The sequence below is a fragment of the Somniosus microcephalus genome, chromosome 26, assembly GCF_052327205.1.
Source record: "Somniosus microcephalus isolate GS21.2 chromosome 26, FLI_Smic_1.0, whole genome shotgun sequence".
NCBI classification, from domain to species: Eukaryota; Metazoa; Chordata; class Chondrichthyes; order Squaliformes; family Somniosidae; genus Somniosus; species Somniosus microcephalus.
Window position 1 is genome coordinate 40145395 of NC_141012.1, and position 18276 is coordinate 40163670.

The following is an 18276-nucleotide window of genomic DNA, read 5'->3' on the forward strand; positions in this document are numbered from 1 at the left end:
CATCTGCCCTGTCGCTGCTCCCAAATCGATGGGGAATAATTAGTGCCATAAATGAATGCAGGAAATGAAATGCGGGGAGAGTGCTTCTGTACTGTGCCCTCTTTCATTTTTTTACCTCATTTGGTTTGTGCGATTGGAAGCATGATTGCTGGTACATAGCTACTTTATTGCCCACATAACAGCAGTCTCGGGACATCCCAGTATGGCGCTATATAAATACAAGTCATTTCTTTATAATTAGCTTAAAGGTTACTGCTCGGTTGAACACTTTACCACATTTGTGTGGAAATCCTCTGTTTGATATTTTATCTGAAGCAGTTCAAGTTGAAGCCCCACCACCACCTTCTCGGGCTAGTAGGAATGGGCAATAAATGCAAGCCTTGCTAGTTTTACCTGCAAATCATTTTTTAATATAAATAAACAGCTCAAGCCTTTCACTGTTTAGACTCCCATGTGAAGAACAGTTGACTGGGCAGGATTCCGAGGGGCTGCGAAATGAGCTGCGAGTCGCTATTGTTAGGGAGAGCTGAAAAGGAAAGAAAATTTGAAGAAAAAAAACCCATCAGTGTCCCATCATGAACAGTAAAGGTTACATTCACTGAAACGTAACAATCCCGCTGAATAACAAAACGTGCGAATCTTCTGAGCAGTCGAAACACAGGTTTGAGAACTGGGCGGGCCTATTTTTGGTTCCTGGGCCGAGATATTCATCTCGAGTGGTGGCACAAAATGGCCGGTATCGGATCAGCTGCCCGTTATAAGCAGTGCCTGATATTCGGTTCCATTGCAGTCAGGTGCTACATATAATGGGAGGCCGAGCCGATATCGCCCATATGCACCACCACTTGAGATGAATTTCTCTTTGAAAGTTGTATGAGATACAGAGCTGGTATAGACCCGGCCTGCACTTCAAACTTAGCATTTATTACACTTCATTCATGCTGGCTCTTTTTAACTAACAAAGATAACCTCGGTTTCACTCTGCCTCTTACATTAAAAAAAAATCAACAGATCGTATCATTCTAATGTTGGGTTGGGTTGCCATGGTGATTTAGGTATTCAAATGAAAGCGTCCTAATTTCAAATGTGAGCTTTAGCTACCTGAGCAAACTCTCTCTGTCAGACTGTGCACGGCCTTGTTTTACGAGCATCACAAGTCACGATTGTGACACGATTGGGGAGGAGCGACAGCACACAGACCCAATGAATGGATGGTCATGGCGCCAAGTTCAAGGCCGGGACAGGAACCAGGCCTCTCTCAATTGAAAGCTGACATATCCGTATTGGCACAGGGGGCTGAGTGCCATTGCCACTGAGTTACTGGCTGTGCCTGTCTGATATTCATCTTATTGTTATGATTATCAAGTGTCAACATTTAAGCTGCAAATATCCTCTCTCTTTTAAAAAAAAATAATTCTTGGGATGTGGGCATCTCTGGCAAAGCCAGCATTTATTGCCCGTCCCTAATTGCCCTGGAGAAGGTGGTGGTGAGCCGCCTTCTTGAACCGCTGCAGTCCGCCTGGTGAAGGTACTCTTAGGTCGGGAATTCCAGGAATTTGACCCAGCGACGATGAAGGAACGGTGATATATGCCCAAGTCAGAATGGTGTGTGACTTGGAGGGGAACTTGGAGGTGGTGGTGTTCCCAGGCGCCTGCTGCCCTTGTCCTTCTAGGTGGTGGAGATCATGGGTTTGGGAGCTGCTGCCGAAGAAGCCTTGGCAAGTTGCTGCAGTGCATCTTGTAGGTCATGGTGCACCAATGGTGGAGTGAGTGGATATTCATACATGCTCTTTCTCTTTCCTTCATTCTTACTTTGTTGAAATCGGTACACATTGCACAGTCTCATTCCCTAATTCATTCTCTCTTAGGGTTTCCAAATTACAGAATGCCTCACCTCCCTCAGCCTTTCCTTCGTCTTTCAATATTCAGGTTTATGAAACCCAAGCTTGGCATCGCTCACTCACTAACTTCTTTCCTACTCTTTTCGACTTTAACTGTTTCCTGCATTTTGATTCCTGACCTTCATCCTTTCACCTTAGATTCTCAATTTGTTTTAAAAAGGACTAAAATAAAATGCTAACAAGCCTAAGTTGTGCAGGTTGTGAAGAGCTTGTGGAAAAACCTATTCTTCCAGTGACAGTGGAGGGCAGAGACTAGAATTCATGTGCTGGGATATGTTGGCAGTTCCCTTGGTCCAGTCATGCTTGTAATATCGCTGGTCTATTGCTAAATCTACTCAGCCAAGCAGTCCAATCTCTATTAAGTGCAATGTTCAAAATATAGCTTGTCCCGATGAGGGCCTTTTGAGGTCATTGAGTGCATATTGACTATATATTGACCTCTGCAATATCAACAACGACGTCTGACCTCTAGGGGTTTGGTCCGACATCTCCCTCTGCCTTGCCCCACCCTCTCACACATAGCTAATAATTAAGGTTTATCTTAGTCTAGTAATAAGTAATAATTCATTTTTCAAAAGGCCTATTTATCAAGTACAGTGGCGTGAAGCATAACTGTTACTGGAGACCATTAAGGATTGAGTTAATCTTGTTATTTCTTGACTACCCTGCAGTTTAATACCTGGTCGTTTGCAGTTTCACTGGCCTGAAATCAATTTGACAATTACTCCATCTCATTTCTCACAGTGTCACTGCTCACCGCTGTACAATCAATTTTCATTGATCGCAACAAAATCTCTCCCAGAAGGATCCCACTGTAGGGCTCTTGCAGGCGTTGAGGCCTTTTAGTTTTCAAACAAACCAGAGCCTTGAATTTCTCAGGTAATCCCTGTCAAGTAGCACATGCAGCAGTTTAAGTTGTTATTGGCTTTCTGTCTTTGACCGGGGCCTTCTGAGTAATGTATACCCTTGTGGGACTCGCTTGTAAAGTACTGGCCTTCCATCGGAGATCTTCAAAGGAACCGTTCCCTGTCAAAAGAGAAAAATGGGAATGGCAGACAACAAAGCGCTTCTTAAAGAGCAGCTACCTGACTGCAGGTGGCCCCTGGTGTCTCAAAAGATCACAAACTGGAAATTTACTCACTGAAAGGCCAATATTTATGCCGTGTGAAAATCGAAGATCGGTCAGCTCTCTGAAGGAACATAAAAGCGACTTATTTCTTTTGGTAAAGAAAGAAAGAACTTGCATTTAATATTGTGCCTTTCACGACCTCAGGACGTCCCGAAGTGCTTTAGAGCCAGCGAAGTGCTTTTGAAGTGTGGTGACTGTTGTAATGCAGGGCATTGAACAACCCGTGGTGCTGAGGCAGACAGACCAGGAGGGTCTGACCCTGGGCTGTGCTGAGATGGCTGATCACAGCAGGGGAGCTGTTGGGGGTGCTATATGTGACTTTATTAACCCATGGGCTTGGGAGGGGGGAGAATCTGTCAGGGTTGCCGCACCAGATTGCACACTTCTCAATCACAGGGGTTATTGCATTTGGTTTAAGGGGTAAAGTACCTGGCAAGAAGTACTATAAGGTGTTAATACCCCCAATGAAAAGTATGGGGGACACACAGTTTAAGCGCATTCTAGATTTCCTTTATCTCCCCCTAACTCCTGTAGCTCTAGAAAGAAGAATGACAGGAATAGTACACAACGAAACAGCTTGGAGGATATACGGATTGCATAAAACACAGCAGTGACCACAATGACTTGGCTCAGTTGCCAGCACTCTTGCCTTTGGGTCAGAAGGTGTAAATTTGAATCCCGCATTCAGGGCATAATCTCGGGTGACACTCCAGCACAGTACCGAGGGAGCGCTGCACAGTTACAGGCTGAGACAACGATTCGCGGTCCCATCGGCCAGTTCAGGTGGACATTGAAGATCCGGTGGCACTTTCTGAAGAAGAGCAAAATGTTGTCCCCGATCTCCTGGGCTGCCTTCCTCCTTCAGCCAACACTACCACAGAAACAGATTAACTGGGCAATGCTGTTGGTGGGAGGATGTTGAGGCAAAATGGCTGCCGTGTGTGCCTACATAACAACCGTCACTGCTCTTCAAACCGCAGTTCATTGTGTGAAGCAATTTACAATGTTTAGATGAGGCTCACACTCTATGTAAATTCAGGAATTTCTTACTGCTTTGTTTCTCCTAAGTTTTAGTCATGTCCTCATGTGGGAACAAAAGGCATGTCGGTAGCCTATTTTTATCTGGTGTTCCTATTTCATTGAGAAAAAATAACTGTAAGGGAGTGGCCATTAATTGCCATTATTTCTGTTCGAATCACTGTAAATGAATTGCTCAGCATAGTATAACTGTAGCCAAGGCAACCATTGTGAATGTGGTTGGAGTTCAGTTGACTGGGCCTGTCTGATGCTGGTCGACCTTTCAACCGGCCTACATCCTAAACAGCCTGTGGATAGTGACATAACAGGTTATACCCACCACTTGAACATAAGAACATAAGAACTAGGAGCAGGAGTAGGCAATACGGCCTGTCAAACCTGCTCCGCCATTCAATAAGATCATGGCTGATCATCGACATCATCTCCACTTTCCTGCCCGATCCCCATATCCCTTGATTCCCTTACAGTCCAAACATCTATCGCTCTCAGCCTTGGATATACTCAACGACTGAGCATCCACAGCCCTCTGGGGTAGGGCATTCCAAAGATTCACAATCCTCTAAGTGAAGAAATTTCTCCTCATCTCAGTCCTAAATGGCCAACCCCTTGGAACTGATCTGGATCGAGGCAGCTTCAGCAGGATAAGGGATGCAGTCGGGCCATCCCACTGAAAGTAATTCCAGATTGAAGTAACTTGGGATGAGGGTTGATGATACAATTTATTCTCACTTAGTAAAAAAAAACAGTTTAATTTTCTTTTTTTGAGCACATCAGAATGAGGGGTGTTAGCACTGGTGAATTGAACACGTTCCCATTTCTGACATGCAAGGGTCGATTTTTAACCCTACCTGCCTGGCAGAAACTGGGCAGGTAGGAAGTCAAAGCGAGCAGCTTATTTAGCTGCGCCGATACTGTTCTCTACAGTCGCGACTGGGAGTTGCGAAGGTTGTGTTGCCTGCCTGGTTCCAGGGTAAAGGATGTCTCCTCGTGGCTGGAGAAGAACTTGGAGTGGGAGGGATGGATCCAGTTGTCGTGGTCCTTGTAGGAACCAACGTCATAGGTAGAACTAGGAATGAGGTTCTGCTGAGAGAGTTTGAGGAGCTAGGGTCGAAATTAAAATGCAAAACCTCACAGGTAATAATCTCTGGATTGTTACCTGAGCCACGTGCAAATTGGCATAGGGACAAACAGATTAGAAGGTTAAATGCGTGGCTCAAAGAATGGTGTGGGAGGAAGGAGTTTCAATTCATGAGGTACTGGCACCAGTGCTGGGGAAAAAGGGAGCTGTTCCGTGGGGACGGGCTCCACTTAAATCGGGCTGGGACCAGTGTCCTGGTGAATCGAATAACTAGGGCGGTAGATAGGGCTTTAAACTAATGAAGCGGGGGTGGGAGGATTCAGGAAAGGGTAAATTCAAAAGCAGTAAGAGAAATGTCAAGGCTGTAGAGCAGAGTAGTGACCTGGGTAAAGATAAGCAGAGTGGGTCAGGAAAGGACAGTAAGATTAATAAAGGTAATAGGGCATTAGTGGGTAAAGTGACATCAGGGAAAAATAGAAAAAAGTTAAATCTAAAGGTACTTTATCTGAATGCACAAAGCATTCGCAACAAAATAGATGAATTAATAGTGCAGATAGAAATAAATGGGTTTGATTTAATAGCCATAACGGAGACGTGGTTGCAGAGTGTCCAAGGTTGGGAACTAAATATTCCAGGATCTTTGACTTTTAGAAGAGACGGGCAGAATGGAAATGGAGGAGGGGTAGCCCTGATAATAAAGGAGGGAATAATGACAGTAGAGAGAAAGGATCTTGTCTCAGAAAAACAAAACGTAGAATCAATTTGGGTGGAGCTAAGAAACAACAAGGGACAGAAAACAATAGTGGGAGTAGTCTATAAGCCCCCTAACAGTGTCGGGCAGAGGATAAATCAGGAAATTAGAGATGCATGTAACAAGGGTAATACAGTAATCATGGGGGACTTTAACTTTCATATAGACTGGGCAAATCAAACTTGCAGAAATAGTGCAGAGGAAGAGTTCATGGAACGCATTCAAGATAGTTTTCTAGATCAATATGTCAAGGAACCTACGAGGGAATTGGCTATTTTAGATCCAGTACTGTGCAATGAGACAGGGTTAATTGATAACCTTGTAGTAAAGGAGCCTCTGGGGAGCAGTGATCATAATATGATAGAATTTTATGTTGAGATTGAGAGTGACTCAGTTAAGTCTAAAACTAGGGTCCTAAACCTGAACAAAGCAAACTACGTAGGTATGAGAAGCGAGTTGGCTAAAGTAGGTTGGGAAACTAGATTAAAAGATATGACAGTAGAAAAGCAATGGCAAACATTTAAAGAAATAATTCATAATTCACAACGAATATACGTTCCCTTAAGGAATAAAAACACCATGGGAAAAATGGTCCCACCGTAGCTAACAAGAGAAATTAAAGATAGTATTAGATTTTAGGAAGAGGCTTATAATGCTGCAAAAACAATGGTAAGCCTGAGGATTGGGAGGATTTTAGAATTCAGCAAAGCAGGACCAAGAAATTTATAAAGAAAGGGAAAATAGAATATGAGAGTAAACAAGCGAGAGACATAAAAACAGACTGTAAAAGCTTCTATAGGTATGTAAAAAGGAAAAGATTAGCGAAAGTAAGCGTGGGTCCCTTACAGGCTGAGACAGGAGAAATTATAATGGGGAATAAGGAAATGGCAGGGAAATTAAACAAATACATTGGGCTCGAATTTCGCAGGGCCGTGGAGGCGGGAATGGAGGCGTGTGGGGTGCTAAAATTGCAAAAAGTGGCAGGCGGGCCCAACCCCACCTCCAAGCAATTTTGAATAAACCGTGTTTACTGCTCCCGTCTCCGTTCCGCCTCCAAGAGGCGGGATAGGCCCTTAAGGCCCTTAACAAACACTAAATTGCCTCCATTATCCCATTTTGAAAGGCCTTGGTGATTTTAACCCTTTTCTGACATGAAGCACGCCTGCTCTGAAACACGACGGTGAAACCTGGCGGGAGCACAATTGAATTGCTGACTATTAGCTGCAGGTCAACCATTAAATAGGATATTTGATCAGCCATCATTTGCAGGTGGCAGGACTTTGTTGTCTCAGGTCTGGGGAAACTTTTAGAAGGCATAACCACAGCTGTGGAAGTTTGGTGCCTGACACCCATCTCCAGTGTGACCTCCTGGGAAACCCCTCTCGCCACCTTCACTGGGCGCTTCCTCAACTGAGACATATACAAAGTAACCCTAAGCCCTCAATGTGGAAGTCCCATTAGCAAAATGACACACGCCACAACTGCAGCAGTAGCCATCAGATTTTTTATTTACAGTAACCATCTGACGGCTTTTTAACATTAAACATCAAATTTCACCCAAGTGACTACCCTTGTGACTATTTGTGCAGTATCTTTCTCTTACGCATGCTCCTACGTGGTGCTTCCCCTGTGGCTTCAGCAGATGTGGAGGCCCCTTGCTCACTTTCTTGCTGCTCCTGTCTCGACACCTTTGGCGGGCGTCCTCTGGGGTTGCGAACCTGTGAGGGCTCGCCAACAGTCTGCTGCTCCTGCGGCTGTGCAGGGGTTGAGACGCCGATCTCAGTTGGGTGTGGACTCTGGTGGGGCTCTGACCGAGGGCTCTGCAGTAACATGGAAGCGTGAGCGCTTGGAGAGAAGCCCCCACTTCCTTGATGTCTGCCACCAACTTCCCTCTCATGGGTCAGGTCCCCCTCAGCACTTGCAAGTGGCTTGAGAGCTCCTTGCTGCACATCAGGGGGGCCATGGGGACCCGTTTCTGCACTGGCAGTCCTACTCAGAAGGACTTCCATGAAGGTCTGGTTTCTCTGTTCAATAGATGACCATCGCTCCTCCAGAGATGTCATTCTATTCAGAACACTCACCATGTTTTCTGCACTCTGGCGACTTATCACCTCCATGGAGGTTGCCATCCTTTCCATGGTGATGCGTTCATGCGCCAGTGACTCCACAAAGGCTCTGCTCATGTTCGCAATGGACTTCTCCATTCGCTCCACACTCGCAGCAACCCTGGAGACAAAACCTGCCAGAGACTCCTGCATCTGTTCCTGGAGTTCCAGTACCGCTGATCTTGTGGATGGACCCAGAGGCAGAGGGTCGACATGCAGCTGAGCCGAGCTGGCAGAGTCCTGCGCCCTCCGACGAGGACTCTCCACTGCTGTCCCTGTCTCCACCATCTGCTGATGCTCACTTGTGAGCTGTGATACACCAGGTGACAACACTACTCTATCTCGCGAAGGTCCCACCGAGGTGTGAGTGCCTGCGCTGGTGCTGGGTGCGCTGAATTCTGCTGACGCTGCGCCCTCAGAAGTTGCAGCTTCCTCTGAGGAGTCTGGATGCTCAGGCTCTTCCTCCTGGCTAGTGGGGACGGGTGCTTGCGATGGTCCTGTGGGGAAGTAAAAGAAAGAGTCAGCGATGTGATGCCAAGGTTACATGCACATTGTATATTGCAGATAATCATAAGTCCATTTGTTAGAGCTTCAGAATCATTATCAGCGACTCATGCAATGTCAATGAGAGAGATGGAAAGCTATTCTGTCACCAGCTTGCTGTGATGCACCCATCTGTCCATCCCCCACTTGCGCATCGCCCTCCACTCCCACGATCTCCAGGGCTGCCTCCTCCCAGGGGGTGTGCTGGGCTACTGAGCGTGGCCCTCCTCCTGTCCTCGCTCTTTCCCTCTTATTGTGGGCTCTCTTTTCCTGCAATGAGGGAGATAAGTGGAGTTTGAGTGAGAATGAAGGAGTGAGTGTCGAGAATCCATAGCATAGATACTTAGAAGGAGACAAAGATGGAGTGAGGTGGCAAGACCAAGGGCCCTCCTTGGTTGTTTTCATAGCATCACAGTGATAGGGAGTGTGAGGGCTGCATAGTCGAATAGTTAGGTGAATGTGACCATAGAGAGAGAGGGAATGGGTAAGGGTGCTGTCCCTGTCTCCACCATCTGCTGATGCTCACTTGTGAGCTGTGATACACCAGGTGACAACACTACTCTATCTCGCGAAGGTGCCACCGAGGTGTGAGTGCCTGCGCTGGTGCTGGGTGCGCTGAATTCTGCTGACGCTGCGCCCTCAGAGGTTGCAGCTTCCTCTGAGGAATCTGGATGCTCAGGCTCTTCCTCCTGGCTAGGGATGTTAAGTGGGATGTGGAGGAAGATATTGCTAAAGCTGTGTGCTGGTGAGGAGAGGCAATGGGGATCAGATTGAGAGTGATGGGAAAGTCATACTCACTTTTCCAGTGCACAGAAGGTCATGAAACCTCTTCCTGCACTGAAGCCAGGTTCTGTGGGTTATCGACAAAGAGTTGACCTCCTGGGCCACCTGGATCCACACAGCCTTGGTCTGCTGGGGAGGCTTCTTCCTCCCTGAAGAAGGGAAGAGCACCTCTTTATTGGCTCTTGCTCCCTTCACTAAAGCTTGCAGGGCAACGTCATCAAACCTGGGAGCAGACCTAGGTCTCTCGCTGGTCGTTCTGCCTCCGGGTCCCTCTAACATGAAAGGCCATAAGTTTGGCAGTCTGCAGAAAAAGCAAAGCTTGTTGCAGACCTTAAATGCAGCAGCAATGATGATGTCATCGGAGGCGATTTTCAGACTGGAAAAACTAATTGGGCCATGGGTTCCCACACGCTGGAACTCAATTGCCCACTTAAGTTAAAATCGCATCATTGTCCCACATCGATTTAGAATTGGGTGGCTAACACGAAAAGCGGATTACACGACCCCAGCCCACCCCAGTAACAAAATCAAGCCCATTGTGTCTGTCTTCACGGAAGAAGACACAAAAAAACTCCCGGAAATAGTGGAGAACCATGGGTCTAGTGAGAATGAGGAACTAAAAGAAATTAGTATTAGTAAAAAAAAATAGTACTGGAGAAATTAATGGGACCGAAAGCCAATAAATTCCCTGGACCTGATGGCCTACATCCTAGGGTTTTGAAAGAGGTGGCTATAGAGATAGTGGATGCATTGGTTGTCATCTTGCAAAATTCCATAGATTCTAGAACAGTTCCTGCAGATTGGAAGCTGGCAAATGTAACCCCACTATTTACCAAAGGAGGGAGAGAGAAAACGGGGAACTACAGACCAGTTCGCCTGACATCAGTAGTAGGGAAAATGCTAGAATCTTATTAAGGACGTGGTAACAGGGCACTTAGAAAATAATAATAGAATTGGGCCGAGTCAACACGGATTTATGAAAGGGAAATCATGTTTGTCGAATAGAGTTTTTTGAGGTTGTAACCAGCAGAATTGATAAGGGGGAACCAGTGGATGTGTATTTGGATTTTCAGAATTCAATAAGATGCCACACAAGAGGTTATTAAACAAAATTAGGGCTCATGGGATTGGGGGTAATATACTAGCATGGATTGAGGATTGGTTAACAGACAGAAAACAGAGAGTAGGAATAAACAGGTCTATATCGATGATTTGGATGAGGGGACCAAATATAATACAGGTAGACTACCCTTTATCCGAAAACCTGGGGACTAGCCGTGTTTCGGTTTTCGGAAAATTTCGGATTTCGGAAGGTGAGCGAAAACACTCCGGTTTTCAGAGTAATTCGGTTTGCGGGAGTGCGGATAAAGGATACACTATCCCTTATCCGAAAGGGTGGGGGTCGGCGGGGGGGTCGGGGGTGGGGTTCGGTGGGGGGGTCGGGGGTCGGTGGGGGTCGGGGTCAGCGGGGGTCGGGTTCGGCGGGGGGGTCGGCGGGGGTCAGGGTCGTGCGCACGACTTACGCTGAGCGATTTCGGTTTTCAGAAGTCATGCTTTGCGCCACTTTCAGCTTTCAGAGGTTTTCTGGTTTCGGATGTGCGGATAAAGGATGGTACACTTACGCTGAGCGATTTCGGTTTTCAGAAGTGCAGAAAAATGCTACACTATCCCTTATCCGGCTAGGCCTGTAAGTCGTGCGCCACTCTGGTCATGTCGTGCGCACGACTTACGCTGACCGAAAAAACCTTCGGTTTTTAGAGGGTTTCGGTTTTCGGAAGTTCGGATAAAGGGTAGTCTACCTGTATATCCAAATTTGCTGATGATACAAAGTTAGGTGGGAATATAAGTTGTGAGGAGGATGCAAGGAGGCTTCAAGGGGATATAGACAGGCTAAGTGAGTGGGCAAGAACATGGCAAATGGAATATAATGTGGAGAAATGTGAAGTTATCCACTTTGGTAGGAAAAATAGAAAAGCAGAGTATTTTTTAAGTGGTGAGAGATTGGGAAATGTTGGTGTTCAGAGGGACCTGGGTGTCCTTGTACACGAATCACTGAAAGTTAACATGCAGGTACAGCAAGCAATTAAGAAAGCAAATGGTATTTTGGCCTTTATTACAAGAAGATTTGAGTATAAGAGTAAAGACGTCTTACTGCAATTATATAGGGCCCTGGTGAGACCACACCTGGAGTATTGCGTACAGTTTTGGTCTCCTTACCTAAGGAGGGACTGCAATGAAGGTTCACCAGACTGGTTCCTGGGATGAGGGGATTGTCCTATGAGGAGAGATTGAGTAGACTAGGCCCATATTCTCTAGAGTTTAGAAGAATGAGGGGTGATCTCATTAAAACATACAGAATTGTTGGAGGGCTTGATAGGGTAGATGCAGGGAGGATGGGGAGTCTATAACCGGGGTCACAGTCTCAGGATAAGGGATCAGCCATTTAGGACTGAGATGAGGAGAAATTTCTTCACTCAGAATTCTCTACCCCAGAGGGCTGTGGAGGCTCAGTCGTTGAGTATATTCAAGATAGAGATCGATAGATTTTTGGATATTAAGAGAACTAAGGGATACGGGGATCGGGCGGGATTGTGGAATTGAGGTAGAAGATAAGCCATGACCTTATTGATTGGTGGAGCAGGCTCGAGAGGCCTACTCCTGCTCCTATTTTTTATGTTCTTATGTTCTGATCATGATCCATTTGCGCCATTTTAACCTGCAAGGTTCTGCAGGCAGATGAGGTGCCCACCTAAAGCAGGCGGGGAGGGGCCTCATGAATTTATATAAATTCTGTTCCTATTACATCATAGGGACCCCGATTGGAATTTAACCCGGACCATTGTGGGCAAACCGCTGCACAGTTCTGGCCTCCTTATTACAAAAGTATAGAGAGGTACTGGAGCAGGTGCAGAAAAAAATTGCGAGAATGAGATCAGAACTGAGAGGTTGTAACTATCAGGAAAGACTGAACAGGCTGGGGCTCTTTCCTCTAGAATAGAGAAGGCTGAGGAGGGACCTAATAGAGGTCTTTAAAATTATGAAGGGGTTTGATAGAGTAGATGTGGAGAAGATGTTTCCACTTGTGAGGGAATCCAAAGTTACGGGCCATAAATATAAGATAGTCACTAATAAATCCAGTAGGGAATTCAGGAGAAACTTCTTTCCTCAGAGAGTGGTGAGAATGTGAAATTTGCTACCACCAGGAGCAGTTGAGGTGAACAGCACCAATGCATTTAAGGGGAGGCTAGATAAACATGAGTGAGAAAGGAACAGAAGGATATGCTGATAAGGTGAGATGAAGAGGAGTGGGAGGAGGCTCGTGTGGAGGATAAACACCGGCACGGACCAGTTGGGCCTAATGGCCTGTTTCTCTAATTCTATGTAAGAAAGGAGAGGCCCCTCTGAGGTCAGTGTGGAACTCTCCTTTGTGGGACCAGGAGGAGCAGGATTGCTCACGAAGGGCCCTGCAAGGAAATCTTCCGCCCATCTCTGCCCATGACCCACCAACCCCCCCCCCCCACCTGTCCCTCCCACGAGACCGTGCAGGATACCCCGCCCTGCGACTTACCCTTGAGTGCCAGCAACACCCACGCTCCCCCCCCCACCTGTCCCTCCCGCGAGACCGTGCAGGATACCCCACCCTGCGACTTACCCTTGAGTGCCAGCAACCGCCAGCCACACGGACGTCCTCTCCCGTCTGCCGGCCGGCTGCCGCGTACTGCCCGTTTCGGGAGCGTGCAGGCGAGGCCCGGGAGTTAAAATTCTCCGGGCCCTGAAATTTAGGCCAGTGAGTGGTTTCATACTCGCTCCAGCCCCCACCCGCCCACCGACCCGAAACCCACTCAGGATTAAAAATCAACCCCACCCCAACATCAACATTAAGCTCTCCCAGGTCAGGTATATCATGGCTAGATACAGAGTAAAGCTTCCCTTACACTGTCACAACAATATCCCTCGGACCCCGACTACGCCAGTGCGACAGTTCTGCTTCTTGCGCTTTGCTGCATGTGATTGCGGGTTTAGCGGCAGTTTAGGCCGAGGCTTTGTGCCCTGGGCCTACCCCGACTACAAAAGAGCCTGAACCAAACTCATTTCACTTGCACCAGTCACCTCGCCAGTCTGGGCTGGATTTGAAGCCAGGTCTCCAAGATAAAAGGTCAATGCCTAACCCAGGCTCCATCTTTAAATCCCTTTAAAGAGGCCCACCACTCCCCACCGAGACAGTGATCCTGTATTTTTGCTCTGTGACTGGGGAGGGATCAAAAAAGAGAGAAGTGTTTTTCTCCTTCATTGGAGTACAAGCAACAGCAGCGCAAGTTCCCATCTACAACCATCAGCCCTGACGCTAAGCACTGGTAGGTTATTCAACCAGCGGGGGCATCACAGCTGAGCCTGATCCTGTCATCATTCAGGATCCGCAGTTCCCAGCAAAATTCACTAGGTGAGGCCGGAACCTGGGTGACATTTTAACCCTGCCTATCCCAGGGGCCAGTTGTAACACGCCAACCCCAAATCCAGCCAGAGTCAACTAACTCAGCACAGAATAGGGCCTGAACATGCAAACTAATTGGCCAGCACCACCAGCGACAATTGTGCTGAAGGAGCCATCAAGGCCCTCAGGTAAAATAATTTAATAACTGGAATATAACGAGGAGCAAATGGAGCCTCCTATTAAACCTTAAATAAAATGACCTGCTGCAAAGCCTCAATGTATTTGACATTTAGGCTTGTACTGAAGAACTTTAATTAAAACTGGAACAAGGAACTTAAAACATTTTACATAAAACAGAATGAAGGCGCGATTAAATTAAAACATATGTATCAGACCCATAACCCGCTTGTAAAATGAGTAACTTATTAAAGTGGTTATGCCTAAAATTTAAATGCGATTGATGTCGGTCTAATTGGAGACATTTACTGACACTTTGACTGCTTGCAGAAACAAGTCATATATTGTGCGAGCAGTCAATTAATGTTCACCGTTAATTGACTTTTTAATTAGTGCATGGGGGTCAAACTACCCTGCGGTGTAAAAGGGAGCAAGTCTCGGTGCCTGTGGCTGTGTGGCGGGGATAGGGAAAGACAGCAATCCATCTCCCTGGCCGTTCAGCTGATAGTGGAAAGTCGATTCGAAGAGTCAACACTCGGCACAGCATAGCTGAGAACATTCAGTCAGCTTCAGTGCGATCTTGTCAGACTCCATCCCGTCTGTTTACTGTTGCCTTGGGCTGACAGGATGAAGCTACAGGCTGTACTGTTAGTTTGTTGAGCAGGCTTTCCCTTGATCATGTAATGCACGGTTCAAACAGCCCTGCTGCTCCTCTGTGACACACCACTCACTCTATACTGCGCGTCTGTATAATATGGAATAGTCTGTAGTAGCTCATCCGTGTTACCCACCACTCAGTGCCTGCAGCTCCCCTGTCTAATGCATTGTTCTATCCCTTATATCTCTGTGTAACACACTGTTCAGTCCGTATAGCTCCCTGTGTAACACACTGTTCAGTCTATACAGCTCCCTGTGTAACACACTGTTCAGACTATACAGCTCTCTGTGTAACACACTGTTCAGTCTATACAGCTCACTGTGTAACACACTGTTCAGTCTATACAGCTCCCTGTGTAACACACTGTTCAGTCTATACAGCTCTCTGTGTAACACATTGTTCAGTCTATACAGCTCACTGTGTAACACACTGTTCAGTCTATACAGCTCTCTGTGTAACACACTGTTCAGTCTATACAGCTCTCTGTGTAACACACTGTTCAGTCTAAACAGCTCGCTGTGTAACACACTGTTCAGTCTATACAGCTCTCTGTGTAACACACTGTTCAGTCTATACAGCTCTCTGTGTAACACACTGTTCAGTCTATACAGCTCGCTGTGTAACACACTGTTCAGTCTATACAGCTCGCTGTGTAACACATTGTTCAGTCTATACAGCTCTCTGTGTAACACACTGTTCAGTCTATACAGCTCTCTGTGTAACACACTGTTCAGTCTATACAGCTCGCTGTGTAACACACTGTTCAGTCTATACAGCTCTCTGTGTAACACACTGTTCAGTCTATACAGCTCCCTCTGTAACACACTGTTCAGTCTATACAGCTCTCTGTGTAACACATTGTTCAGTCTATACAGCTCGCTGTGTAACACACTGTTCAGTCTATACAGCTCACAATGTAACACACTGTTCATTCTATACAGCTCGCTGTGTAACACACTGTTCAGTCTATACAGCTCGCTGTGTAACACACTGTTCAGTCTATACAGCTCGCTGTGTAACACACTGTTCAGTCTATACAGCTCTCTGTGTAACACACTGTTCAGTCTGTACAGCTCTCTGTGTAACACACTGTTCAGTCCGTACAGCTCTCTGTGTAACACACTGTTCAGTCCGTACAGCTCACAATGTAACACACTGTTCAGTCTATACAGCTCACTGTGTAACACACTGTTCAGTCTATACAGCTCTCTGTGTAACACACTGTTCAGTCTATACAGCTCTCTGTGTAACACATTGTTCAGTCTATACAGCTCTCTGTGTAACACACTGTTCAGTCTATACAGCTCTCTGTGTAACACACTGTTCAGTCTATACAGCTCTCTGTGTAACACATTGTTCAGTCTATACAGCTCTCTGTGTAACACACTGTTCAGTTTATACAGCTCACTGTGTAACACACTGTTCAGTCTATACAGCTCTCTGTGTAACACACTGTTCAGTCTATACAGCTCTCTGTGTAACACACTGTTCAGTCTATACAGCTTTCTGTGTAACACATTGTTCAGTCTATACAGCTCTCTGTGTAACACACTGTTCAGTTTATACAGCTCACTGTGTAACACACTGTTCAGTCTATACAGCTCTCTGTGTAACACACTGTTCAGTCTATACAGCTCCCTGTGTAACACACTGTTCAGTCCGTACAGCTCTCTGTGTAACACACTGTTCAGTCTATACAGCTCTCTGTGTAACACACTGTTCAGTCCGTACAGCTCTCTGTGTAACACACTGTTCAACCTATACAGCTCACTGTGTAACACACTGTTCAGTCCGTACAGCTCTCTGTGTAACACACTGTTCAGTCCGTACAGCTCTCTGTGTAACACACTGTTCAGTCTATACAGCTCACAATGTAACACACTGTTCAGTCTATACAGCTCACAATGTAACACACTGTTCAGTCTATACAGCTCGCTGTGTAACACACTGTACATTTCGTTTAGCCCTTTGTGTAATGCACTGCTCAATTCGAGCAAGTCACTGCTGCTGATTAACACCAGCTTTACAAGTGCCTTGTTTGTCTTCACTTGCCCCCTTCTTCTGTTTCAGTCTCTTCAGATCGAATACCGCCCATCATCCGCCAGGGCCCCGCCAACCAGACACTTGCTGTTGATTCCACGGCGCAGCTTCAGTGTCATGTGATCGGGAACCCTCTTCCCAGCGTGCACTGGCTGAAAGACGGGCAGAGGATCCTGGGTAATGACCCTCGCATTAGCATGCTGGATAACGGGACGCTCCAAATTACCAATATACAGGTAGGACCAGGACATTGTGCGCACTGAACATTGCGTCAGCTTTTGGAGAACATCGCCGGATGTGGCTCTTTTTTCATTATTCACAGTTCCTGGAAAATTGTCAGTGTAATTTTTTCTCTGTTGTGCACTTTCCATTCTTAATGCAAATACTCCAAGGACACAAAACGGCTGATTTTATGGAATGCCACCTCGGCTGATCAGAACCTCATAATCTGCACATTAAAACGAAAAAATGGAAAGTTGCAGGAAGCTTGCCTGTGATTTCATGATGTGCACTCCCAGCACTTGAAGCTCCGCTCCAGGAGCACACATTCATAAAATTGGCCCTTAGATGTCAAGACTTGGAGGTGACAGCAGTCATTGATATATCAAGGTGTGAAGAACTAAAACTGTAATCAACTGTATGGTTGCCTGTCATGAGAAACTTCTAGCATGTTCTTTGGTGTCAAAATGGCACCGAGCCTCTCCACACTCCTGCAGCCCTGTTCACACCCAAGTTCATTCAACCATTTTTGGCTATTTTCATTTAAAATATTTTTCTCTTTACCCATATTTCCACAAATGTATTTCTCGCCCCCTGTGCTGATGTTATACACAGTTGAGGGTGCTAGGGCATTACAGGGCTCTGCTAGTACCACATCTGGGCAGTGGGCAGCAGGAGCAGTATGGCAGCTCTCCAAATATTGCAACGCCTCAGCTAAGAATCGGCAAAGCTTAGTTGCCCCTGGTAACCACTTTACTGCTGTACAAGCCCTCTCATGGTTGCACACACTGAGCTGCCCATAATGGCCTTCTGAGGAGAGTAGGAGCACTGGATGTGGAGAGCCTGGGCACTGGATGTGGAGAGTCTGGGCACTGGATGTGAAGAGTAGGGGCACTGGATACGTAGAGTATGGGCACTGGTTATGGAGAGTAGGGGCACTGGATGTGGAGAGTCTGGGCACTGGATATGTAGAGTAAGGGCACTGGTTGTGGAGAGTAGGGGCACTGGATGTGGAGAGTAGGGGCACTGGATGTGGAGAGTAGGGGCACTGGATCTGGAGAGTAGGGGCACTGGATGTGGAGAGTATTGGCACTGGATATAGAGAGTCTGGGCACTGGATGTGGAGAGTATTGGCACTGGTTATGGATAGTAGGGGCACTGGATGTGGAGAGTAGGGGCACTGGATGTGGAGAGTATTGGCACTGGATGTAGAGAGTCTGGGCACTGGATGTGGAGAGAATTGTCACTGGATGTGGAGAGTAGGGGCACTGGATGTGGAGAGTAGGGGCACTGGATGTGGAGCGTATTGGCACTGTTTGTGGAGAGTAGGGGCACTGTTTGTGGAGAGTATGGTCACTGGATGTGGAGAGTAGGGGCACTGGATGTGGAGAGTAGGGGCACTGGTTGTGGAGAGTAGGGGCA

At 46.7% G+C, this 18276-nt stretch overlaps 1 protein-coding gene across 6 annotated transcripts in view; it reads left to right on the forward strand.

Moving 5' to 3' along the window:
- The window catches only part of robo3 (roundabout, axon guidance receptor, homolog 3 (Drosophila)), a 594316-nt gene that overhangs the window by 440757 nt on the left and 135283 nt on the right, over nt 1-18276 (forward strand). For all 6 annotated transcript variants that reach the window (XM_085968074.1, XM_085968069.1, XM_085968070.1 and 3 more), the window contains exon 9: nt 16666-16871. In XM_085968074.1, coding sequence (XP_085824200.1) covers nt 16666-16871 — 206 coding nt within the window. The remainder of the gene's footprint in view (nt 1-16665; nt 16872-18276) is intronic.